The sequence below is a fragment of the Littorina saxatilis genome, linkage group LG12 (assembly GCF_037325665.1).
Source record: "Littorina saxatilis isolate snail1 linkage group LG12, US_GU_Lsax_2.0, whole genome shotgun sequence".
In the NCBI taxonomy this organism is placed as follows: domain Eukaryota; kingdom Metazoa; phylum Mollusca; class Gastropoda; order Littorinimorpha; family Littorinidae; genus Littorina; species Littorina saxatilis.
In genome coordinates, this window is record NC_090256.1 from 16307517 (window position 1) to 16334370 (window position 26854).

General features: G+C 46.6%; 1 protein-coding gene across 2 annotated transcripts; it reads left to right on the forward strand.

Moving 5' to 3' along the window:
• Positions 1-1723: 1723 nt before the first annotated feature.
• On the forward strand, positions 1724-26627 carry LOC138981357 (serine/arginine repetitive matrix protein 2-like). 2 transcript variants are annotated; one of them, XM_070354249.1, is made up of 5 exons: positions 1727-7873; positions 11613-11678; positions 13299-13358; positions 16598-16695; positions 19422-26627. In XM_070354249.1, the coding sequence occupies exons 1-5, from the start codon at positions 2068-2070 to the stop codon at positions 19533-19535; spliced, it is 6144 nt and encodes a 2047-aa protein (XP_070210350.1). In that variant the 5' UTR covers positions 1727-2067; the 3' UTR covers positions 19536-26627. The 2 variants fall into 2 exon arrangements, with proteins under 2 accessions (XP_070210351.1, XP_070210350.1); XM_070354250.1 differs by lacking the exon at positions 13299-13358 and having other exon boundaries at positions 1724-7873.
• The last annotated feature ends 227 nt before the right edge of the window (positions 26628-26854 follow it).

The following is a 26854-nucleotide window of genomic DNA, read 5'->3' on the forward strand; positions in this document are numbered from 1 at the left end:
ACCGAACCAAGTAACGTAAGACAAGGCCTAAAATGAAAGTGTTTATTGGTGAGATGGCAAAATATTTCAGCACCTTCTAAGTGGTCTCAGTTACAGAACCCCCAATAAGGCAAATTGAGACAAAGTCTAAATGTTAAAAAAAGAAGAAAAACAGAAAACTTATTGGTTGTACAGTTTGTAGAAAAGACTGCATGCCAGTTATAATTTGTTCTTTTGGTTATGGAGAGGCGCTGCTACTTTCGTTGATTTATTTAATTCTGTGCATCTTGAACATTTTGCAAAAGATTTGATGGTTTATGGTTGTCAATAGTACTGATTAGAAGACACTATGCTGGCCACAGACCAAGAGAGCACTTTATTTTCTGCACATAAAATACAAGCTGTAGGTGTGTGTATCGTAGCTTCTTGTTGTAATCATGACTTGGTTTTAACTGTCTACCTATCACACTCTTGTATGAGTGAAGACTCCCCTCCTCTCCTGTGTGGTGTAGGGTTGTTTTCTGTTGGTAAAGTTACGTGTGTGTGAAGGGAGTGACTAATGTTGTCCGCCCACTGTCAGTGACTGCATGGTTGTTGTCAGATGTTGTAGCCAGGTGCATGTTTTGTTGTAGCCAAACCCACACAGGAAACTAACCTTGATACTGTTGTCAACGGTGAGCGAGGAAAAGAGTCCAGCCCAGCGCCACCGGTAAACCCCAAAGGTAAACACCCTAACAGCGCTCACTGCTGATAACACTGTCTTAACGCTCATGTTACTAACCCCACCCAGCCACGGACAGACTTAAAAGTAGGCTGAACGATTTGCTGTGCGGCTAAGTGCTGGCACGCTTGTCAAAATGCATGGAGTTGTGGTTACTGCATGTAGCACTAGTTGAGCGAAGCATGTTTAGTCGTGTACTCTTCATGGTAACATCGCTGTCACATTGCATGAAACAGTGAAAGCTCACAACTGAAAGCTTTCATATACTGCATGAAGCTTTTAACGTTGGACTTTAGAGTAGATGCTTTTTCTGTTATGAAAGACAGCTTTCACAGTGCATGAAGCCATTAGAATAAAGACAGCTTTCACAGAGCATGAAGCCATTAGAATAAAGACAGCTTTCACAGAGCATGAAGCCATTAGAATAAAGACAGCTTTCACAGAGCATGAAGCCATGAGAATAAAGACAGCTTTCACAGAGCATGAAGCCATTAGAATAAAGACAGCTTTCACAGAGCATGAAGCCATTAGAATAAAGACAGCTTTCACAGAGCATGAAGCCATTAGAATAAAGACAGCTTTCACTGTTATTGTCAGAGCTGACATACTTTTTAATGCACAAAGCTGAGACCGTTTTTCTATGGTATGGAGCTGTTGTTAAGAACACAACTTCCTATCTACTTCTTTCTTGATTTTTTTAGGTGTTATTTCTGTATGCTTTTGGGGAATTTTGTAAAATATGTAAACCATTCCCTATGTAAGATATTTGGTGAACAGTATGGCACTGTTGTTAGCATAAGGTTGACAGTTGTCACTGTTTCAACACTTGGAAAGCTAGCTGAATCCGCTCTTTTACGTCTGTTCTTTGACTGAGTCGTTTGCACATGGCTTTTATATCACTAACATGAAGCGGGTTTGTCATTTGCTTGCAGCAACTTGCATTGCTCGGTTTTGTCATCCTGCTTGTTTTTCCAGTGTTGATTTGTTTGTGGTTGTTGTGCTTGATTTTCATGTGTTTTTGTTAGACCTCTGCTTGTTATCTTATCTTTTGAGGGGGAGGGATTGGGGAAATGTAAAAGAAAAGCTTGTCAAGATTTGTTTCTTTACACGCGGGTGGTTGGCCATGAATCATTTGCCGGTGTGTTGTGCAGCATGTTATTCTATCTTTGCCATTTTCTGCTAGCTTATTTTTACTTCATTTTTTAACTACTTTTTGCCTGATATAGTTTGTGAACTAGATTTGTACACACTCAAGACTGAGGGTGGTTTCTTTTGGGGGAGGTGTGGAATGAACTCGTCGTCTTTCTCACTGTGTGTGTGTGCCAATTTTCTCTCTCACCTGTTTTCCTCCCAGAGTGTGTTGACTAATGTTTTGCAGCGTCAGCAGTACACAGCACAAGGGGGGAGTAGAGAGAGGTGTGTGTGTTAGTTGGTTGCCTGTGTTGTTCTTGCTGGTCCACCACCCTCACTGTTTGTCTCGCTCAGTGACAGAGGATTGGGCGTGGAGGGCGCCCCCTGGCCCCCAGCTGGAGGAGGAGGGGCTGGGTCAGCTGGTGGACACCGTGGTGCGGGCCGCAATGGCCGCCGCGCTCAGTAAGGGCCACCTCTCTCCCGGGGACCCTCTCTCTTCTTACGCTAGTGCCCCCGCTTCCTTTTCTTACCCTCCCTCCCTCGCTGAACACCCCCCTGAACCCGACCCTTGGGCTGTAGAGGCTGGTGCGGCAGATAGGATGGTGCGGGTCAAGACTAACGCGGTCAAGGTGGACGTCCCCATGGAGGGCGGGGGGTCCTCACAGGAGCCCGAGGGGATGACAGTACAGCTCCAGCCCCTCCAGCTGTTCCAGGGGCAGCCAGGGGATGGTGTGATGAAGATCTCCTTCACCATCCAGTCCAAGGTCACGCGCCGCAGAACGCAGGGCCCAAAGGGGTCGTGGCCCATCGAGGATGTGACCATCACGCAGTCACAGCCCCGGGTCACCGTCGTACAGCCACAGGATGGCCAGCAGGCCAGCAGGAAGAGAGTGAGGGTGCTTCAGGAGCAGCGGAACAACGTCGCCCCTCCACCCCCAAAGAAGGAGGAAGCCCCAGCCAGCGTAGTGAAGAGCCCCAGCTATCAGCAGAACCCGGCCAAGCGACCACACCAGTCGGGCCGACATGGGGGAAAGCTGGGCAAGCCTAGGAAGAAGTCGCCCCGCTGGGCTCGCCGAGGGCTCACTCATCCTCTGTCCCCTGTTAGAGAAGAGTTCCTGGAAGGGGAGGACACTCTGGAAGCGCTGCTGGCTCGGCAGAACGTGGACGTGGACACAGACGAAAGTCTGGAGGACTTGCTGATGATGACCGACAACTACAAGGAGAACCTGGCCCCCACTCCGCTCAAAGGGGCTCCGTCACAGGCAGCCTCCTCTCCTGACACGCCCGCCTCCTTTCCTGACACGCCCGCACCTATCGCCACGGCTGAGGACCTGGATGAGACTGGGACCTTCACGCCTCAAGGAGAGAAACACCTCACCAGCTCAGCTGATCAGCCTGTCTTCATCGCGCCCACAGCGGTCAACAAGCCCCTGTCCCAGCACCCAGCACAGCACAAGACAACCGGTGAACAGATGGGGACATTGACCCAGGAGCATTTGACTGAGACTGAGCCGGAAACAAAGGCGACCAAGATCCGCAACATGGACGAGGACATCAAGTCTGTAGACGAAGAAGTGTCCAACACCTACTCTGAGGCCTCTGACGGGGACATTGCTCCCAGGAAGCAGGAAGAAGCTCCAGCAAAAGCACAGGAGGAGGGAGTGGCAAGCCCAGTGGAGGCTGAGAGTGACACAAGCTTCACCTCCGCTACCTCTGCTCCAGAAGAAGAAACACAAAGCCAGGACAATGAGGGCGGTGAACACAACAAGCAAAGCCAAGAACAAAAACAGGACAGCAGAGGTCTATCAGAATCAGAATCTAAAAGTGAAAGAGGGTTTACTTTGGAAGCCAAGGAGGAACAAGGGGATGACCCTGCAGAGGCACCAGAGTCCATTGTAGAAGCTCCCATGGTGTCCACAGCTGCTCAGAAAGCTAATAGTGTTCCAACCAGTGTCGCCCCGTTGGCCAGCCAGGAGGTAGAGGATGAAGATGTTTGTGGTCGTGCCACTAGTTCCCCACTTGAGGAAGGGACCAGGTCTGCCCTGTACAGAACAGACTCTGCCTCGCTGGAAAGCTCCCCTATCATCAACAGCCCTCCCTTTGCCGGCTTCCCAGACCCCACCCACCGGGAGCTGCAGAGAGTGCGCAGCGTGGAGAATGAGCTGGACGAGCCGGGTGCCGTCACCAGACGATCTCAGAAAGGTCGCTCCGCTGTTCGCCGCGTCCACAGTGCAGGGCCTGTTCCCCACTCCAAGAATCGCAAGACGACCATCATCGACTCCACCTTTCGCACGGTCACCATCGACCCCTCCAAGCTGACCGAGTGTGGCAGGCCCATGTCCTCGTTTTTGCTGCAGTCTCCGGGCAAGGGATCCACGTCCAGCGACAACAAGTGGACTCTGATGGACACGGTGTCAAAGTCGGTGGAGGAGCTGGACGTGGAGGACCTGGACGGCGTCATGATCTACGGCAAGTCCCTGGAGGTCCTCATTCACGACACTGAGGAGACGGACGATGCCCTGCCCGAGTCTGACTCCAACCCCAGCAAGTCGCGCTCCTTGGAAGACCTGCTGGCCGAGGCCAGGGAGGGGGGCGGGGTGACCAAGGGGGCCAAGCTGTACAAGGAAGACATGGTGTTCATCGCCAGGAAGCCCTTGCAGTTCTCAGACATCCCTCCCCCTGCTCAGAAAGACCCAGTGGAAGAAGAGGAGGCTGTTGACCAGAACGCCATGGATTTTTCCGCCATCTCGCCCCAGAAGATGAAAGATCTCGCGGAAGATGAGGGACCCCTTGTGACCAGCTCTCCCAAGCTGGGTCGGCGGCGGGACGGGTCGTTCAAGAAGTACCAGTCCAAGATGGGCAAGTCGGAGGAGACGCTGCTGGAGGTGACGCCTCTCAAGACAGAGCGCAGGCAGCGCCAAGCGGCCAGGAGGTCCATCAGTCTGCCCATGAACTACGACGTCCGCAAGAACCGCTCAAAGGAGACGCTGCTTGACGACCACGCCTCACTCTTCACACCAAACTTGGGGCAGGAAGCCAAGAGCAGCAACAACAGCATGACGACGCATGATGACACTGGGCGACGCGGTGGCATGAACAGGTTGCACCGAAGCCTGGGGAACGACTCGCACTCTGTGTCACGCAGCAGTCTGGACAGCCAGCGACAGCTCGGCCGACGAAGCAGAGAAAAAGTGAGGTCAAAGGAGACGCTGATAGACGATGCCCCCCCACCCCCTTCACAGTCCAGCATGAGCACTGGGCGCGACGAGAGCAGACCGGACAACTTCAGCAAGGAGGAGGAGGGCAGCGACCCTCACAGGGGGTCAGTCCAGGCCAGGTCTGACCGGCCCAAGAGACGCAGGCAGAGGGCTGCAGTGGACAGCGAGAATGACCCCACCGCGCCAGACACTGTCAACCAAGCAGCTGCTGACCAGGACACGGCTGACCGGCGTAGCTCGGGCAGGAGAAGGAGAAGAAGACAGAGAGAGATGGACAGGGAGGAGGCAGCAGTGGAGGCAGACAGTCAAGCAGAGACTGACAGAGCTCCAGGCACACCTGATGCACACCATTGGGAGGATCAAGTACCACAGCTGGTGGCAGCACCCCCACCACCACACACTGCACCTCTTGATACAGAGTTTCTGGACACTCAGGACTTGCCCCCTCCCCCTCCACACCTGCTCCAGGAAGACGCTGTGTCTGTAGATTTGCCTGAAGCAGAGAAACACAAGGTGGAAACACACCCACAACAAACTCTCCAGGCACAACATTTTGATGACCAAGATGAACAAAATCAGCCACCGAGGGTTAGGCGACCAAAGAAGAAAAGAGAGAAACAGGTGAAAGCCATTTCAGACGAGACTCCACACGCATCAAGCGCTGTAGAGATTGTGGATCACTGGCAGACGGAACAGCCCTTGGAGGAAAAGCCTGTGCAAGAAGCGACGGTGGAAGAGAGGGCATTCATGTCGTCTTTCAAGCAACCTCTCCATGCAGAACAGACTGTGGGCGAAGACTTTCCTTCCTTGTCCGTCAAGCGCTCAACAATGTCAGCAGATAGGGATTCCCTGCAGGAAGAGAACACAGCCAAGGAGGCTAGAGAGGAATCCATGATGCCAGTAGTGGCAGAAGATGTGGTACCTATCGCAGGTAACCTTGACACAGTGGACTATGGGGACGAACCTCCCCGAGCCCGAAGGTCAGGTGGACGACCGCCAGGCAACAGGGATGAGAACCAGGGTCCCACAGACACCACAGGCAGAGCTGAAGCCAGGAACAGATCAAGGGAGGAGACAGAGTCAATGGGCAGAGGGTCCAAGACTGATATGACTCAAGCCAAGGGAAGAGATCACAGGGCGTCCAGAGACAGCTTGGTGTCAGGAGAGAACAGAGGGTCGAAGACTGATGTGACTCAAGCCAAGGGAAGAGATCACAGGGCGTCCAGAGACAGCCTGGTGTCAGGAGAGAACAGAGGGTCCAAGACTGATGTGACTCAAGCCAAGGGAAGAGATCACAGGGCGTCCAGAGACAGCCTGGTGTCAGGAGAGAACAGAGGGTCCAAGACTGATGTGACTCAAGCCAAGGGAAGAGATCACAGGGCGTCCAGAGACAGCCTGGTGTCAGGGGAGAACAGAGGCCTGAGGGCGGTCGATCTGGACATGGTCAGCTATGACGACGAGCCGCCCAGGGTCAGGAGAGCCAGGCGCCCGGTGGAGACTGACCCCAGAGACAATGACGGTGGAGCCCTGGAGGTCATCGACAGGCCAAGGTCAGAGGGTCGCATGAAGGGTCGGAGAGAGGCTAGAGGTGAAGGTGGAGCAGAGAGTGAGAGACGGATGAGGAGGAGGCGGCAGGAGGGAGACCCAGCCCTGGCCCCGCCCCCGCCCCAGATCCGCGTGCACGCAGCATCCAGGGAGAGTCTGGACAGAGAGGACCCGGCTCCACCCCTGCCCCCTAAACAACACCGCTCCATGGAACGCTTGGCAGAATACCACACGGAACCACGCAGGTCAAGGTCATGGGAAGTCCTTGACCAGCCCCCTCAGCTTGCCGATCAGCCTCCCGAGCTTCCTCCCAAAAAGAGCAAGCTGAAGAAACTGTCATGTGTGGGTGGACCAGACATGGAGACTTCACAGACCAAACCTGGTGCAAAAGCCAAGAAGTCTAAAGACCGTTCTTCATCCAAGGACAGGAAAAAGATGCCCCCTCCCCCCGCCCCCCCTGTCCCTGAGGGAGGTGAGTACCGGGAGGAGCCAAGGAGGCGACGTCAGCGAGAAGAATCCAACAAGCTGCTGCACCCCATGGGCAATTCCTTCCACAGAGAAAGCTCCTTTGATGCATCCTTTGAGAAAGAAACGCATGGCGTGAGGTCAGGAAAAGGTCAAGGAAGGGATGGTGCATCTGCGTACTACGGGGACACAGAGGATGAACTGGATGACGGGGAGGACGCTTTTACAGAGGCACCCGTAAAGCCAAGCCCTGTAGGGGACACAACGGTGTCACCGCCACAGACGCCCAAACCCGCACGGAAGATCTCCACCGGCAGTTACGGGTCAGTGACACCCAGACCCATGAGATCCGTGTCGTTTGACGATGGTTACACCCCCACCATGTCCAATCCCCCTCGGCGCCACCGGTCCAAAGATTCCTTGGCCAGTGAGACGTCGCTGCACTCGATGGGCTACAGAGTGCGCTCCCACTCGGGGGCCAGTCAAACCAGCGTGGGTAGCAACCCTCTCATGAACGACCCGTGGCGAGCTAAGGCAGGCACTCTTCACCCTCCGCACTCAAGGTCGCGCAGGTCGCGGTCCATTGGAGAACCCACCTACAGCGCCAACGCGGGCAGACGACGAAGGTCACGCACCCCTAACGCGAGTGACGCTAACCGACTGTACCAGCCTCGCAGAACTCGCTCTCGCACCTCCCTCCCCGAGGCCCCTGGGAGAGGTGGCGCCCCCTCTCTGCCAAGACAATCTCCCCACGATACTTCCCTGCTTGCTGATGACAGCTTCTGTGATGCATTGAGCCACGGCTATGCCAGTGGTAATTGTTTTCTCTTTCCTCCCAACACCTATCTCTCTGTCTGTGCATGCTAACCTTGCCTAGGGTCTGTACTGTACCCGCCTAACTCCTCCCTCTCTTGACTGCCTCCTTCTTGAACGCTAGTCCAGGGCCAGTCAGACTCCATGCTGTGGTATGGTTTGCTCCGTCAGGTCCAGTCCTCTTGTGTAAGCTCCTGCTTGCTAGTGTTGGGGCCAGAGGCTGGTGCTTATGTCTCTTGTCAGTGCTGTCACTCAATGGGGTGGCTAGAACAAGGCTTTGTGTGTGTGTCAATTGGTGGGCTTAACCTCTCCACACTTCATCCAAGTAGCTCATCAACACAATGACAAAAGACAAACTTCAAACTGGATCACTTCAACATTCCCAATGTTTTGTTTGTTTGTCACATGAGAAGTTGAGAAGGAGGCTCTCAAGAAATGTACTTTGCTCTGCAGTACTGGACCTGACAATGGTAGATCATATTCTAACCAAGTGGAATGGATGTCTGCTATGTACTTCATGTACTCAAGGTGTTACCCATAGCTCCTCAGAACGTTCATAATCATCGCACAAAGTCGACGTACATACATGTAAAATGGTGTCATTTACATGGAAGCCGTGATTAATCTAATTAGCTGATAATCCAGCAGTTTGCTACCTATAAAAAATGGCCATGACAGATTAACAGGTGGAATTAAGGGTGCATGTACATTACACACATGATTTCTTGAGGCTGCCTGCACCCCCTAACATCATAATATAATAGTAACTGGACATTTTTAAGTGCCTAACCTATGGCTCTAGGCCCGTTACAAAAGAACATATACAGAATAGAACAATTGAATGTATCATGGCAGCTGAGATAACATGCAATTGACTTGTATGCAGAATATTGGAAGAGGAACAACCATTTAACATGGGAATACACAATGTACATAGTGGGGTTCCTCATCAGTTGCGTGACAGCAGAAGGAACGGCATTGCGACCTCCTTTTAAGATTGCCAGCATAATGACAAAATCAGGTCTTAAGGAGAGGAAGGGCAGCGAGTAGAGGGTATCAACACAACATTTGGAAAAGCAGGGTCTTGAACGTGGGGAAGGCTTGACTCATCTTAAAGGGGTGGGGTCGGGGGTCGGGGGCAGGGGTATACACTCTACAAGCAATGTTTACTGAAGATTAAAAAAAAGCATAGCAATAAGCAATGGTTAAACAGTGACACAAAAGCATAGCAATAAGCAATGGTTAAACAGAGACACAAAAGCATAGCAATAAGCAATGGTTAAACAGTGACACAAAAGCATAGCAATAAGCAATGGTTAAACAGTGACACAAAAGCATAGCAATAAGGAATGGTTAAACAGAGACACAAAAGCATAGCAATAAGGAATGGTTAAACAGTGACACAAAAGCATAGCAATAAGCAAGGGTTAAACAGAGACACAAAAGCATAGCAATAAGCAATGGTTAAACAGTGACACAAAAGCATAGCAATAAGCAATGGTTAAACAGTGACACAAAAGCATAGCAATAAGCAATGGTTAAACAGTGACACAAAAGCATAGCAATAAGCAATGGTTAAACAGTGACACAAAAGCATAGCAATAAGCAATGGTTAAACAGAGACACAAAAGCATAGCAATAAGCAATGGTTAAACAGAGACACAAAAGCATAGCAATAAACAATGGTTAAACAGTGACACAAAAGCATAGCAATAAGCAATGGTTAAACAGTGACACAAAAGCATAGCAATAAGCGAGGGTTAAACAGTGACACAAAAGCATAGCAATAAGGAATGGTTAAACAGAGACACAAAAGCATAGCAATAAGCGAGGGTTAAACAGAGACACAAAAGCATAGCAATAAGCAAGGGTTAAACAGAGACACAAAAGCATAGCAATAAGCAAGGGTTAAACAGAGACACAAAAGCATAGCAATAAGCAATGGTTAAACAGTGACACAAAAGCATAGCAATAAGCAATGGTTAAACAGAGACACTCCACTTATAAGACCTCCACAAATCTGGGAAAGATAATCTTTAAAAGGTAGGAGTCTTAAAATGGAGCTACATTTATATAGGTTTGGACTAGAATCTGAAAAGGCAAGGTTTTAAAAGGCGGACCGTCTTAAATTGGGGGAGGGTGTCAGGGGATTCCAGTGTACTTCATTCTTACTCTTAGGTTTGTACAGGCCAGTACCCACAGCTTCAATACTGTTATTTATTCAATACGTATCACACTCAAACTTATAAGTTGTACATGTTTGCAGCTTTTCACTATCCTGTCTTTAACTCCATGAAAGTATTGTCATTGTTGTAGCACAATATGGCGTGTGTGAACATGTAACTTGTTACAGCTTGCAGTGTTTGATCATAAATAGGCTGATGCTAAGACATGTTAGTGTTAAGAATAACGCACAACATGTGCCAGGTCTAATCACGCAACTCTTTACACTTGGGTGCCTCTGCCAAAGTGGGGAGCACTCCAACACATTCCTCTCAATTTAGATTCTTCCTTGATAGGGTAAAGGGGTGCATAGTTTAAGTTAATTGTTGGAAGAAGCTCCATTCCTTGTTCTTTCGGTTGCTTTGCCTTTATAATCTTTCATTTTAGTTTCTAAGTGCAGAGTTGTAATGCAAGAAAAACCACCACAAACTTTTTCAGCACAGACTTTGCGATCTCTATAACAGTGGTGGTGTAAACAAGTAGTTAATTGTGCTGTCTTTTGATTAAGCAAAGCCAGAAAGAGTACTTTCTGCAGCCACCTGTTCCAGTGATTGTGTTGCCTGACACGATCTTAAATGCATGGGTGAATGCAAAATAACATAAGTCAGCATATATTTGTTATATTCCATATTTGTGCCAAGCACAAACTGTCCTATGGAATGTTTGCCACAGTAAGTTGTTGAACTTATGTAAATCTGGCACTCAGTGTACCCATGAGATGCAGCCGACTGTACTAAAGTAATATCACATGTAATTAGTGTTGTGGTCATTGTGATGTCATGATGGTTATGAGGTGCAGCTGTGTGATGAGTGTGAAATAACAGTGTGCCTTGTAGGCACAGAGCGGAATGCCTGATGTAGGAATGCCTGATGTATCTGTGCTGTTTAACTGTTGCAAACGATTGACTAGCCCAGAGTAACATGCTGCATAATAAACACAGGCTGACAAGGAGTGGAACCAATATACCCCCTCCCTTACCCTTATTTATTGATGCCTGCTGTTGGCGGTTGCACTAACGTGCAGACTAATACAGCATGTTCAAGGGAGTGGGCCCGCAGCTGTTAAAAAAATGTGACTCTAAATCAATGTCATATACTTGAAGAAATGCTGGTTAATGTTGAGTTCAAATGTTGCAACTGTTTAATTAAAATGCAAAGAAAAATAAGAAAGACACAGTAGTGATAAAAAGAAACTTAATTGATAATTTTGAAATATTAAAGAAGACTTTGAAAAAAATATTGAATCTAGTTTGGCATGTGGTCCTTTGGTTATTGTTTACTGTTTGTTTTCTGTTTGTTTGCACATGCTTGAAGATGCACTTTGCTCCGTAACAGTTTCATGGATGTTTTGAAGGTAGTCATTATTGTTTCTTTTGCCAGATGTTTGCATTTATTCCTTGCGTTTGTGTGTTGTGTTGTTTGCCTTAAGATGTGAATGTTGTGCAGTGTGCCCCCCTCCCCCCTCCTTGTGTTTGATGTTGTGATGCACGTGCTACCTTGTTGTTGCATGTCCACAGAATCGGCCCCCTCTGCACCCGTGCGCCGAACAGAATCTGAGAGACACCCAGAGAAAAACCGTGCGCGTAAGTGACTGAAGCCAATTGAAACTGACTTCATGGTACTGGTAGTAGTGTAACTAGGTGGAGGCGTAGGCTTTTACATGTGATTGCTTGACAGTTAATGAGTCTCATTACTTCGTGTGACACATATCGGTTGTGGGAAAAAGACTCAAGCTTTTCCTCAGCTTGTGAATTTTTCCTTCAGTACATGCATCTAGTTTTGAGAGTATCCTGTTTATAAGGATTTCAAGATAACACCTTTTCAGTCCAACGTTTCACAGAAGTCTAGTGTATTGTGACCCATGTTGAGAGCAACACAGTGCAGTGATCCAGTGGCTTGCACAGTAATAAAGTCGCTCCTCAAGGCCGGGTTTCTACTTGAACAAAGTTGGCACGGTTGAACGTAGAAGTGTATCACACAGCGAAAGGGTTGTCTTGTTTCTCTGTGTTGGTGGGCGCTAATGGGTATTGACAGGACTGCACTGCGGTGGACAATACAGTCTTTGTGGTGCACAGTACAGCCTTTGTGGTGGACATGATGCACACTGACATGCCAAATGTAAATCAACCTTAGCTGCATGTGTTTGCATTTTGTTTGACAGTGTGATGTCGTTCAACTTAAACATAGCATAGGACTAGGAGTGTCGTGCTGTTGATAGTGTTTTCTTTGTTGTCATTGTCGCTGTTTTTCTTTGTTATTCTTGTTATTGTTCTTTGTTATTGTCATTATTCTTGATGTTGTGCATGCAAATCTTTTGATTGTAGTACAAGTAGAAAACATAAGAAACTCGCAGATGAGTAACTGAACGGACTTTGTCAGCTACTTTCTTCAACCCCCTGAAGGGGAGTGGTATTAAAAGTGTCACTCCTGAAAGAAGCTGTCAGGGAGGAACAGTGAATGCTTAGGAGCCCACTACTGCAGTAGAGCCATAAATAACTGCCTTGAGTTATCTTACAGGGAGGGTGCTAACAGTTGGGTGAGACCCAGCCCTCCACCCCACATTCATCCACTCCTCATCGGTACCTTTCTTTACACTCCAGATTTAGCTTACCTTGGGTCAGAGCAATAAAGCTGTCCTTGAGTTTACCATGTTACCACCCTTTTAAAGAGTTCCTCATCTGCAGGATGTGTTGTGTTTGACTTGATGTTGTAGACTGATTCAGAGGCTGGTGTCAATGTAATGATTCTCAAGTTTGCAGTAATCTCAATGCTTGAGCCAACAGGTTGATATTATCAGCTCAAAAATGATTTATTCAAGTTTGAACTAATGAATTAAGACCATTTACTCCTGCCTCTGTTCTAGGTGAAACGTAGTATCACTAGATGTTAGTTAGTATTGAGTGCTGCAGTCGAACCTGTCCTGGCGACCACCTCTTGATAACGACCACCTGCCCATCACAACCCACCCAAAGAAACCCCAAGGAGGTTCTTTCCTTTATAATTCACCTTTCCATAATGATCACCTGTCTTTAAGAACCACTTTTATTTGGTCCCTTGGGTGGTCATCATAGACATGTTCGACTGTACTTGTTAATGCTACCTAGTACTGTGTGCTAATAACCAGCATGTTTTGCCTGTGTGGTGACTGTTCTCTGTGCCTGGCTGTGGCTACCACTGTGCATGGTTTGCTCTCTGCCGTCTAGTGATTAAAGAGTTGGAGGGAAAGGGGATCGGTCGCTCCCACTCTGACCGGCGGCCCAGAGGTAAGTCCTGTCTGGTCAAGCTGGACACATGTTTGCTCTACGTGCAATCTGCTGTACAAAATGAAACTGACACACACACACACCCCCCCCCCACACACACACACACCCAAGAAAAATGAAATAATAAAGCAGATAAGTAATGAGGGATGGGAGAGAGAAGAGATCACTTTTTATGGATTGCCTTTTCTGTGCAGGCAAGAAAAGCTTTGTGTCACTTGAATCATTTGATGTAGCATTAACCTGGCAGATTGTACCAAGGCATACACTTGCCGATGCTTGTTTCTTTTCTGGAAGCCAGAATTGCGTCAGTTTAATGAACGTTCCGGCAGGCAGTGGTGGAAAATAACAGCTTTAAATGAATGATGAAAAGTGAATGATTACTGCATGGCAGTGGTGACTTTGAACATGTTCAGGCTGTGTGTTCATACCACACATGCATCCATGCATACATGTTCACTTCCTCTAGGATGTTGTTGCATAGTGCTTTTTCTTCTCACTGCCAGTTCTTAATGTGTAGAGTTTGCATGGTGTCTTGAATGAACCCTGGCAGACTTTCAGGACAGCTTCTGAATGTTTGTGTTATGAATGGTCACGAATAGAAGTGTAACCTTGAATAATGCTGCATGGCATACAAAATGTTCATCAGGGAGTCTAGACTGTGGCGTGCGCTACTGTAGAAAAGCTCTGGTTGTAAAATAGGGTGATTAGGTGAAAGGTGCAGTCAGACTGTGGCGTGTGCTTCAGTAGAAAAGCTCTGGTTGTAAAGTAGGGTGATTAGGTGAAAGGTGCAGTCAGACTGTGGCGTGTGCTACAGTAGAAAAGCTCTGGTTGTAAAATAGGGTGATTAGGTGAAAGGTGCAGTCAGACTGTGGCGTGTGCTACAGTAGAAAAGCTCTGGTTGTAAAGTAGGGTGATTAGGTGAAAGGTGCAGTCAGACTGTGGCGTGTGCTACAGTAGAAAAGCTCTGGTTGTAAAGTAGGGTGATTAGGTGAAAGGTGCAGTCAGACTGTGGCGTGTGCTACAGTAGAAAAGCTCTGGTTGTAAAGTAGGGTGATTAGGTGAAAGGTGCAGTCAGACTGTGGCATGTGCTGCAGTAGAAAAGCTCTGGTTGTAAAGTAGGGTGATTAGGTGAAAGGTGCAGTCAGACTGTGGCATGTGCTGCAGTAGAAAAGCTCTGGTTGTAAAGTAGGGTGATTAGGTGAAAGGTGCAGTCAGACTGTGGCATGTGCTACAGTAGAAAAGCTCTGGTTGTAAAGTAGGGTGATTAGGTGAAAGGTGCAGTCAGACTGTGGCATGTGCTGCAGTGGAAAAGCTCTGGTTGTAAAGTAGGGTGATTAGGTGAAAGGTGCAGTCAGACTGTGGCGTGTGCTACAGTAGAAAAGCTCTGGTTGTAAAGTAGGGTGATTAAGTGAAAGGTGCAGTTAGACTGTGGCGTGTGCTACAGTAGAAAAGCTCTGGTTGTAAAGTAGGGTGATTAGGTAAAAGGTGCAGTCAGACTGTGGCGTGTGCTACAGTAGAAAAGCTCTGGTTGTAAAGTAGTGTGATTAGGTAAAAGGTGCAGTCAGACTGTGGCGTGTGCTACAGTAGAAAAGCTCTGGTTGTAAAGTAGGGTGATTAGGTAAAAGGTGCAGTCAGACTGTGGTGTGTGCTACAGTAGAAAAGCTCTGGTTGTAAAGTAGGGTGATTAGGTGAAAGGTGCAGTCAGACTGTGGTGTGCGCTACAGTAGAAAAGCTCTGGTTGTAAAGTAGGGTGATTAGGTGAAAGGTGCAGTCAGACTGTGGCATGTGCTGCAGTAGAAAAGCTCTGGTTGTAAAGTAGGGTGATTAGGTGAAAGGTGCAGTCAGACTGTGGTGTGCGCTACAGTAGAAAAGCTCTGGTTGTAAAGTAGGGTGATTAGGTAAAAGGTGCAGTCCAGGCTGTGTGGTCTATCAAAGCTGTGAGCGTTGTGTGCGCTATTGTTAGACTGGACAGCTGGAGCGCACAGAATGCTCCTTGTAACCTCCTCTGACCCAAATGTCTACACTCTCTTTCTGTCTCTGTCTCTCTCTCTCTCTCTCTCTCTCTCTCTCTCTCTCTCTCTCTCTCTCTCTCTCTCTCTCTGTCTCTCTCCCTCTCTCTCTCTCCCCCTCTCTCTCTCTCTCTCTCTCTCTGGCTCCCTCTCTCTCCCCCTATTTCTCTCTCTCTGGCTCCCTCTCTAGTCTCTCTCTCTCTGTCTCTCTCTCTCTGACTCTCTCTCTCTCTCTCTCTCTCTCTCTCTCTCTCTCTCTCTCTCTGACCCTCTCTGGCTCTTGTGGCCATTAACCCAGAAGTGCCGGCCTCTGATCTTTTCTCCAGCTAACAGCCTTGGTCTCTTGAAAACTGAGACCAGGTTGAGGGTTGCTGTAAAACTAGAAGTTGGTCTTCTACAACTTGTAGTTTACTGTATATTTTTCAGGATTCAGAGCATGAATTTGTGCCAAGGCTATTTTCTGTAGCAGAATTTCCCCTGCTTTTTTGTGGAGGTTATCTCCCAAGTATCTTTTATTTTCCTGCTATTTCTGTCAGGGCCGCCTCAGGGATAATCAGTCCCCCAGAGTGCTATTTACATGAACTTTGTTAACATGTGTGAACTGTGATGAACTTTTGATGAGCCTAGCTTGGCTGAACTCTTGAACTGTTCAGGACTACATGACTTGTGTTCCCATGAAGTTCATCAAATAACCTACAAAGTTTTGAAGGGGATATATTATAATCCCAACACAGTACATTTGACATTTGTTTGTGTTGTATCAAAACTAGAACTGGTGGGGGGGCGGGGGGAGGCTTTGCATGTGGTGTATCACATGATTTGTTATTTAGTTTATTATTTTTGTTTGACATGTATGGAGGCGTTTGTTCCTGTCAGGATGTCTCTGTGGTGAAAAGTTGATGAGTGAACCCACCACCACCACTCCCTCTCTCTTCTCCTCCCTGCCCTCAACATTAGCCTTTTCTGTTGCCCACATTCCGCTTCTCATTTTCAGGGAAATGACGGTGACATGACAAGGGTGTGTGATCCATGGCAGACATCCCCCCCCCCCCCCCCCCCATACCCAGCCCCACCACCTAGCCCTTTCCTCTGTTCTCCCCCTATATTTTACGTTCTGTTTTAATCCTAAACTTATTAAAGTGTGAATTTTGTGTGAGCAGGTCCTGACCCCCCAATATATTGTATGTTTTCTGTCAATCCTAAACTGACGAGAGTGTGTTGTGTGTGCAGGTGAGGGAGATGGAGACAAGCCGGGCTCGCCCACCAAGTCGGACCCCCTGGACAGTGCCAGCGGCGGGGAGACACTGGAGGAACGCAGCAGCAAGGAGGTAAGACTGAGAACCCCGCACTACAGCTTTCTGACACACTGCTTGCCCACCATGCATTGCTGGGGACTACTGACTGAGACCACCACACTGCAGCTTTCTGACACACTGCTAGTTCACCACGCATTGCTGGGGACTACTGACTGAGACCACCACACTGCAGCTTTCTGACACACTGCTAGCTCACCATGCATTGCTGGGGACTACTGACTGAGACCACCGCACTGCAGCTTTCTGACACACTGCTAGCTCACCGTGCATTGCTGGGGACTACTGACTGAGACCACCGCACTGCAGCTTTCTGACACACTGCTAGCTCACCATGCATTGATGGGGACTACTGACTGAGAACCCCGCACTGCAGCTTTCTGACACACTGCTAGCTCACCATGCATTGCTGGGGACTACTGACTGAGAACCCCGCACTGCAGCTTTCTGACACACTGCTAGCTCACCATGCATTGCTGGGGACTACTGACTGAGACCACCGCTCTACAGCTTTCTGACACACTGCTAGCTCACCATGCATTGCTGGGGACTACTGACTGAGACCACCACACTGCAGCTTTTTGACACGCTGCTAGCTCACCATGCATTGCTGGGGACTACTGACTGAGACCACCACACTGCAGCTTTCTGACACACTGCTAGTTCACCACGCATTGCTGGGGACTACTGACTGAGAACCCCGCACTGCAGCTTTCTGACACACTGCTAGCTCACCATGCATTGCTGGGGACTACTGACTGAGACCACCACACTGCAGCTTTCTGACACACTGCTAGCTCACCATGCATTGCTGGGGACTACTGACTGAGACCACCACACTGCAGCTTTTTGACACGCTGCTAGCTCACCATGCATTGCTGGGGACTACTGACTGAGACCACCACACTGCAGCTTTCTGACACACTGCTAGTTCACCACGCATTGCTGGGGACTACTGACTGAGACCACCACACTGCAGCTTTATGACACACTGCTAGCTCACCATGCATTGCTGGGGACTACTGACTGAGACCACCACACTGCAGCTTTCTGACACACTGCTAGTTCACCACGCATTGCTGGGGACTACTGACTGAGACCACCACACTGCAGCTTTCTGACACACTGCTAGTTCACCACGCATTGCTGGGGACTACTGACTGAGACTACCGCACTGCAGCTTTCTGACACACTGCTAGCTCACCATGCATTGATGGAGACTACTGACTGAGAACCCCGCACTGCAGCTTTCTGACACACTGCTAGCTCACCATGCATTGCTGGGGACTACTGACTGAGACCACCGCTCTACAGCTTTCTGACACACTGCTAGCTCACCATGCATTGCTGGGGACTACTGACTGAGACCACCACACTGCAGCTTTCTGACACGCTGCTAGCTCACCATGCATTGCTGGGGACTACTGACTGAGACCACCGCACTGCAGCTTTCTCACACACTGCTAGCTCACCATGCATTGCTGGGGACTACTGACTGAGACCACCGCACTGCAGCTTTCTGACGCACTGCTAGCTCGCCATGCATTGCTGGGGACTACTGACTGAGAACTCCGCACTGCAGCTTTCTGACACACTAATTCACCATGTATTGCTGGGGACTACTGACTGAGACCACCGCACTACAGCTTTCTGACACACTGCTAATTCACCATGCATTGCTAGGGACTACTGACTGAGAACCCCACACTGCATCTTTCTGACACACTGCTAGCTCACCATGCATTGCTGGGGACTACTGACTGAGACCACCGCACTGCAGACGTCAGACTGCCTGTCTCCTCACAGGGACATGTTGTCCACAAACACGTTATTTTGTATTGGCTGTTTGAGTAAAGGAATGATGTTAGAGACTGTAGCATCAGATCGTATTATAAGTACGCATTAACACAATATCAATTTTGGCATTTAAGATGCTGAAGTCTTCTGTAGACAAAGATAGCAGATGTAATTGTAGACAAAGATAGCAGATGTAATTGTAGACAAAGATAGCAGATGCAATTGTAGACAAAGATAGCAGATGTGATTGTAGACAAAGATAGCAGATGTCCCACTGGTCCCTTGAATTGAATCTCTTCTTGAGTTTGATATCAAGTGGCTAACTTGATGTGTGATTTATTAAGTTTGATATCATGTGGCTAACTTGATGTGTGATTTATTAAGTTTGATATCATGTGGCTAACTTGATGTGTGATTTATTAAGTTTGATATCATGTGGCTAACTTGATGTGTGATTTATTAAGTTGGATATCATGTGGCTAACTTGATGTGTAATTTATTAAGTTTGATATCATGTGGCTAACTTGATGTGTGATTTATTAAGTTTGATATCAAGTGGCTAACTTGATGTGTGATTTATTAAGTTTGATATCATGTGGCTAACTTGATGTGTGATTTATTAAGTTTGATATCATGTGGCTAACTTGATGTGTGATTTATTAAGTTTGATATCATGTGGCTAACTTGATGTGTGATTTATTAAGGTGGATATCATGTGGCTAACTTGATGTGTAATTTATTAAGTTTGATATCATGTGGCTAACTTGATGTGTGATTTATTAAGTTTGATATCATGTGGCTAACTTGATGTGTGATTTATTAAGTTTGATATTATTTGGCTCGCTGTCTGTGTGATGTCTTTAGTTCAATATTATTTGGCTCGCTGTCTGTGTGATGTCTTTAGTTCAATATTATTTGGCTCACTGTCTGTGTGACTGTTGCAGGGCTCACCCACCAAGGAAGCCCCGTCGCCCACAAAGGAAAAGAAGAAGAAGAAGAAATTCCGCATGCCGTCTTTCTCCAAGAAGAAGAAGGACAGCAAGGAGAGCACCATCTGAGTCGCCATCACTCCTAGCGACGGCCAGTAGACCATGGTCTATCGTCCTCGGCGCGTCGCTCATCTTCACTCCACTCGCCCGCCCCATTGTGTCTTCATAGCCGCATCTCTCTGCTTTCTAGGCGTAATCATCTTGATGCGCCGACACATGATCATCATGATTCGTCTACATCGCATCTCTCTGCTTTCTACACGTCATCATCATGTGGTTTCTACACATGATCATCATGATGCGTTTACATTGCATCTCTCGCTTTCTACACGTCATCGTCATGATGCGTCTACACGTCATCACCTGGCTTGCTGCTGTCGGGATAGAAAGGTTTAACTTGAAGATTCCTGACTTTGATGGAACTGTTCTCTCTGCTGTCCCATGCTGGGCATTACACTGAAGGGGTGGAACACGGTAACCTGGATGTATACGGAATTACAGAAAGTAAAGGAGTTCTTTTTGGTCACCTGAAAGGTAAATCACGTATGTATCTCTATGTGGGGGGAAAACCAAGAAAGAAAATACAAATAGTCTCGGCCTTGCGTGCACATCTTGTGTGTTCTATGCATCTTTACCTGTGGAGGGTGGTGGAGAAACTGGTGTAGGTGAATTACGATGGATGTTTCGCCCGGTCATCAAAACCATCCCACAATCCTTGGCGACCTGTTGTGACTGTCAATGGACCATGGAAAGCTGATGCTTCATCTTGACTCTTTGTCCTTTGTTTTTGATTACACAATTATCATCATCAACGTGAATATGCTTGCAATGTGCAAACTTACATCTGTGTAGATCGTGGCCACTGTGATGTCCTTCATTTTCACATTTTTCTGTCCGTTCTTTTTAGTTTTGTGCACACAAATCTCAAGTCATTTGTATCATTGGTGCTTCCAGATGATTTTGTTTGTTTTGCTGCTTTTATCTTCCTTTTGTTACGCTTAGCGATCTGTCAGACTTCGACCTGAACCAGTCAGGGGGGAGGAAATGTTCTGGCAGTCACGCAGATCTGCATTTTATAATTTTACATTTACGGTCATTAAAGTCACAGCAGTATAGGAGATCTGTGTAAACTAGAACCATCTGGGTGTTGCTATCCTGTACTTGCAGTCTTTTCAAGCCGGAATTTACAAAGTTTTACATGTACTGTTTCCGGGAACGTAGAAGAAGAAGACATGTACTGTTAAATTTCACAGATTTTGAGGAAAAGGCTTGACATAACTTTTGCAATGAATCTTTGTTTAGTTTGGAGATGTCGGTTTTATTTGAACACTGAGCTTGCTTAGGATTACAGTCCGATGGGTGTCGCTGTTCATGGTCACTTGCCTTGCTTGCCTGTCCACTTGGCTTTTCATTTGAAGGAATATTTTGTGAAGTCATTGCCATGTACTGCAGACATTGTGAAACATTTTTGTGAACATTTTTAGCCTTGCTATTACAGGAACATGATCGCTTTGATAATGCATTTGACATTTCATTATGTATGCTACTGCATGCTTGAAAGGATTTTTTTGAAGGTGTTGAAACTGTGTGTTCCAATTGACTGTACATTGAATGTTTGTGACTTCTACTGTGTCTGTTTTTAACATTGATGAGAACTGATGAAAGGGCACAAATGTGTCTGATTTACTTTGTGAGAAAGAAATTTGTGTCGGTTTTCATTACAACTTTTTACAGTTTATTCAGTGCTGTATGTGATTCTCAATAACAAACATTATGTAGTGTATTCAGTGCTCGGATCTGTATGCTCTGGACAAAAATTGAAGAAAAAAAAGAGAAAGAAGAAGAAGAAAAAACAGGATGGAAAAAAAATGGGAGAAAATGAAGTGGCCATGTACCATAGACTTTGTGAATACTGTGACCATGTGTCTATGTTGTGATTTGATCAAGTTTATGTCTTGCTTTTTGTTAATTCCTAACCTGGCAAGCTTTACTTGACAAGTTGTAGCTTCACTGTTCTTGCAATGTTATTTTCACTCCATTTGATTTATGGCAGCAGTGGGATTTGCTACAGTCAGAGTAGCTGACATGTTCTGTGTAACAGCTCCTGTATGCAGCACACGCGTCACGGAAGCTTGGCTAGTTTGTGTACAGCACTGTCAGCTATCGCTTTTTGCTTGCAATACTGAGATTACGTCTAGCTTGTTCACACAGAGATAATAAAATCTGTTAACTGGTAGTGTTGGTGATTTGATTTAGGTTACACCACGTCCAACTACGGTCTTTTTTCTAGAAGGAAAATTTAACAACAAAATGCAGAGGATGATAGGGTCAAGGGAGATAACTGATGAAAGAAAAGCAATGATCACAATGTTACATTGGTTGCATACTGCTGTCATAGAAGGTAAAACACTGCCGTAGTGGGGAACTTTGTGTCTCTTCCATGGATGGCGTTGTCGCTCACAGTACGCATCTCATATTGCTGATCTGGAACTGCCTCCACTATGAAAGCATGCAGTAAGCAGACGACTGAGGTTGATTTGGTTCTGCGGTTTTCTGCTGACTGGCATGGCAGTACACCAGATCATTGTGTGTTCATAGCGCCAGTTCCTTTGTTGTGTGTGTACAGTGGTGGTCTTTCTTTGTGCCTGCAATTACAGCGTGGATTCCATGCTCCCTCGCTTTCTGCCGTTGTGGCGAAGCTTTGGTCCCTGGGGCTTGTACCAGGCTGAATGCTTCAGTCACAAATGATGATGAGATATATTAGTTGTCATATTTATTTCCCTGATTTGCCTTCTGCATTGTAAACAGTTTGCAGGCCACAATGATGGAACTAGTTGGATATATTTTACATTTGAAACTCCCTGTAAGGTGTTAATATTCACGCAATGATTTGTGACAGTTAGCTTGTGAACATGATCAAGATAAATTTGCTAAATGTACAAAATGCTGAAAGGGGACTGCTTTTTGTTGTTGCAGAATTTCTTCTGTATAGGATCTTTTTGTTTCCTTGGTGTAGCTCTGTTTAGCTGCCAGCGACGACTTAGGTCTTGTGCTTTAGCCAGCAATACTCAACATCAGTGCCAGCAGTAGAGGTAGATAGGAAAACATGCAGTAATTTGTGCAAATTTTGTATGCTATTTTTCTACATGCTGGTGTAAAGGACGTTGCAATGGCCGTTGTCCTGTGTAGACTAGCGCATGCTTAGCCCACTGTATCGCCATCACAGCCTCACGTACAGCAGTCCCTCTCATGAACGGACACCCTTGGGCCATAGCAAAACTGTCCGTACATTGCAGGTGTCCGGTCACGGGAGGGGTGACCACACCACCCCCTCCCCCATACACTCACACAGAGACACACAAACAACAGGATTGAGTCTATGCTAATCACTTCTTGTGGCTACTAAACAATAACAATAAACTCCTAATACTTCTTTAAACGTTCTGTAAAAATGATTTGTATGAAAAGTGTTGAAAAGAAGAGATAAAATAAATCCTCAAGGCAGTGAACACACTCACCATGCTCTGACATACGAAAGCAGCCACACAAACACAGCACAGAGGAGCGTGTGCAGATGCTTTGCAAGAATAAGCTTGAAAACCAGTTTGAATAAATAGCAGCAGATAGAGCTGCATGTCATAATCAAGTAATTTATTTGTTTCTTGTCTGGCTTTATTGACTGCATGCCGATCATGTGGCATGGCAGTGACTTTTCACTCTTCAGTCGGAAATACACTGTACATAACACAGCTCCCACTCTCCCTCACTAATGCCTACCCCAAGCCGTGACAACTGATGCTTGGAAATTGTGTGGAAGAGTACACCTCTCTATTTCTCTCCAATGCTCTTCCTGCTGACATGCGGTGACACCGGACATCGACACCCCACAGAGTTTAGCCAGCTAACCCTCCACCCCCCCCTGCCTTTCTCTCTCTCACTCCCTCCAGCCATGTACTGTTGGGGGCTGTGGGCAGAGAGACCAGCTGCACTGTTCACTCAGAGCAAAACCAGTTGACTGTGTCGTAACTTTTGACAAAGCAAGACAACTGAAGGGTTCATAGATTAGGCAACCGACTCACTGGTCAAGGCTGAGGGGAAACAAGAGTATCTTGTCAATGAAAGAGGTTACACACAGACACACGATGGGTACACGTGCACTCAAGTTATCAGTGACTGTCATCACACCATTGCGGCTGTGATCTTTGTACCAAGAGCCGGACTGCTCTGTTATCGATTTTGTTGTGGTGAAAATTTGACGATGGTCTGTCCGTACATTGGAGGTATGACCTGCTTTTGGGACCGAAAATGAGTGTCCGCGTCCACGTTTTGCAGGTGTCCGTTTAAGGGGGGGCAAATATAGAAGGAAAACACTCCGTGCCGAGCAAATGTGTCCGTACATGTCAGGTGTCCGCTCACGCCGGGGGCCGTACATTGCAGGGACTGCTGTAATACGCTGTGCGCAGATGGCAGACATACCCCCCGCGGGTTAGGGGGAAGAATTTACCCGATGCTCCCCAGCATGTCGTAAGAGGCGACTAACGGATTCTGTTTCTCTTTTTACCCTTGTTAAGTGTTTCTTGTATAGAATATAGTCCATTTTTGTAAAGATTTTAGTCAAGCAGTATGTAAGAAATGTTAAAAATCCTTTGTACTGGATACTTGCATTCTTTCAGTAAGGTAATACATTGTACTACGTTGCAAGCCCCTGGATAAAATTTTTGATTTGTGCTTTTGTGAACAAGAAACAATTGACAAGTGGCTCTATCCCATCTCCCCCCTTTCCCCGTCGCGATATAATCTTCGTGGTTGAAAACGACGTTAAACACCAAATAAAGAAAGAAAGATGGCAGACATAGCCCAGCATGCATTGTAACTCCCCCCCCCCCCCCCAAGTCACACAGCTGCTATTTAACCAAGAGAGCTTTTTGACTCCTCCCCCATCCCTCTTCTTGTTTTGTTAATCTCCCTTTGTTTGACCTTGTTATTATATAGAGGCAGGATTTGCTCAGATTTCATTATCTCAACAGGGCTTCTCAGTCCGTTCCTTGCTGTTTAGTCTTTATTTCACTGTAGTCGGGAACCTGTTACTTGTTGATTGTTTCCACCACCCTGTAAATATCCACGTTTTGTTTGTTTCCCCATTTCTGTGCTAAGGCACACGGTGTTTCTGTTGACATTCTCTGTGTTTTGTTGTAATTAGTTCATTTCATTCTCCGTTACCGGTTGGACTTTTTCTGTAGCGAAAAAGTGGACATGTTTTTTAGCGGATGTTTACACTTTTACTGCCAATTCTTTGAAGAAGTGATTAATTCAGCTTGCAAAGTATTGAACGTTCGCCTGTTTGATTTTTATTCTCTACTTTTTCGTATTCAAACAGCTTCTTGTAGTTACAGAGGTTAGTGCCAGTAGGGAAGGAGACTCAAACATTGGGAAACCAAAGGCAACTGTTGCACATACAAATCATTAACACCACACATCTCCGTTAGCAAAAGCCTTGATTTAGACGTGGAATGGTACACTTTTGTTTGTGTTCTTTATTTCTTTCCTTCCAGAGCACTGAAGGTAATTCTCATGAACAAGCACTAGTTGAGAAATAGCGTTTCCTCTTGTCCCATGACCAGTGATGTTTCATCATGTCTTTGTGTGTGCACTTGCCTCAGGGGATGATTTTCTTGCACACAAGGTTCCTGTGAGGAAAGTGGTGTGGACGTGAGAAGCCAGACCAGAGTTTCCCAGTTGGCATTCTCATAGCTCGGTGATAGTTGTAGAGCTACTGTTGCAGAACGCCAGACGCTACAGGAAAGAAATGTGCCCACACCTCTGCATGTCAAGGTTTTAGTTCACGAATCGGCCGTCAGTGATGGACTTAGCTGGGGTTAGCTTGATGGTTGACATGAAAGCAACAAAACATTCCACGTTTAAACTTGACACCACTGCCTATCAGTTGTGTGGGACGAGCAGCCAAGTGCAGGGAAAACGTTAGAACCATGGACAGGACCTTGTTGGCCGTAGTTCAGTCACCATTATGTTTGTAACATCCTGGCATGACGAAACAGTTGTCTTTTTTCAATGTCATTTGTGAATTTGGTATGATCAATTCTTAACTTGCCTCTTCTGGCCCTTTTTGAGAGTTACACATAGTGGATTTTTAACTGTTTTCTTTAAGACAACGGCCGTTACTTTAGTGGATGTTCATTGGCGTTCAGACTATTTAGTATTATGATTGAACTTCTCTGGGTTTCATGTTAAGTCTAGCTGAGTTAATTCTGAGTTGAGCTGGTGTATTTCACCTCACAAGTATTACCATGGCTATAAGTGTACGTGCTGTGTAAGATCCAATGGGTGTAAATATTCGTTGATCTTCTTAATCTTCACTTTTGAATGATCCCTTAGCGTTATTTCTAGCGCCTCATTGAACGCTCGTGTCACTGCTCAGTCCTTTGTACGTGCTGGGCGTTTGTCCTTCATGTAAACCACATCTCCTTGGTTATTTGCCTCTTCAAACTTTCATATTTTATGATAGCACAGTTATCTTTGCTGAAATGAAGGATACAAACTTTTGGTAACATCTGCTGAGATCAGCATTGTTTTGTTCAGACGCAAGGTAAATAACTAGAGTAGACTACATGCTTCTGGCAGAGAAAGGTGTTTTGCAGTAGTGATGTGTGAGACTGCGGTCTCTTTCACACTAGGACTTGGTGCTTTGGGTAACGTATTCCTAGCGTAGAGCGATCGTCTTTCAGCAAGGAGAGACCATCTCTTGTAGGTTGCAGTTGTAGTGATCAAAGCAAAATGAGTGTGGGTTTGGGTATTAAAACTATGTGTACAAAATCTGCTTCTGGTACCTTGTAATAGGTTGAGTAGTAAACGGTTGTGACTACGCCAAAGTTACCTAGGCAGATGTGATTCTGTTTTGTGCAATGATTTTTTTTTTTATCTGAATCTGCGGATGTTTGCAGGACTTGCTTGACGTAGACTCATCTTTTTACCATTTTAAAGCACCCAGTTAACCCTTTTACTCTTTTTTTTTCCAATTTCAATTACAGTTACGGCAGATCAACTGATCAAATGTTCTAAGATTTTTTATACATTTGTTCTTTTGTTTTCGTTATGGCTTGTAGTCCAGTCTGTAATGCTGTGTCAATAAAGAAAATAACCTGAGATGACTACAGTGGTGTGAGGTTGCTTGTGTGTGTGTGTTACAGAGTGTAAGAGTGTGTGTGTGTTAGAGAGTGTGTGTGTGTGTGTGTGTGTGTTAGTTAGAGAGTGTGTGTGTGTGAGAGAGAGAGAGAGCTTGCACGCCATACACAGGAAGATTTGCTAAATAATACAAACGAGGAGGAAGAAGAAGAAGCAAACATACATACAAACATTCCCAGAAAAGCACA

What these genes read in the sequence shown, in the direction of transcription:
- LOC138981357 (XM_070354249.1), top strand. Translation starts at nt 2,068, where the DNA reads ATGTTTTGCAGCGTCAGCAGTACACAGCACAAGGGGGGAGTAGAGAGA. An exon ending in GAGCCACGGCTATGCCAGTG is followed by an intron (nt 7,874 to 11,612) that starts GTAATTGTTTTC and finishes GCATGTCCACAG; the next exon opens with AATCGGCCCCCTCTGCACCC. An exon ending in CTCTGACCGGCGGCCCAGAG is followed by an intron (nt 13,359 to 16,597) that starts GTAAGTCCTGTC and finishes TTGTGTGTGCAG; the next exon opens with GTGAGGGAGATGGAGACAAG.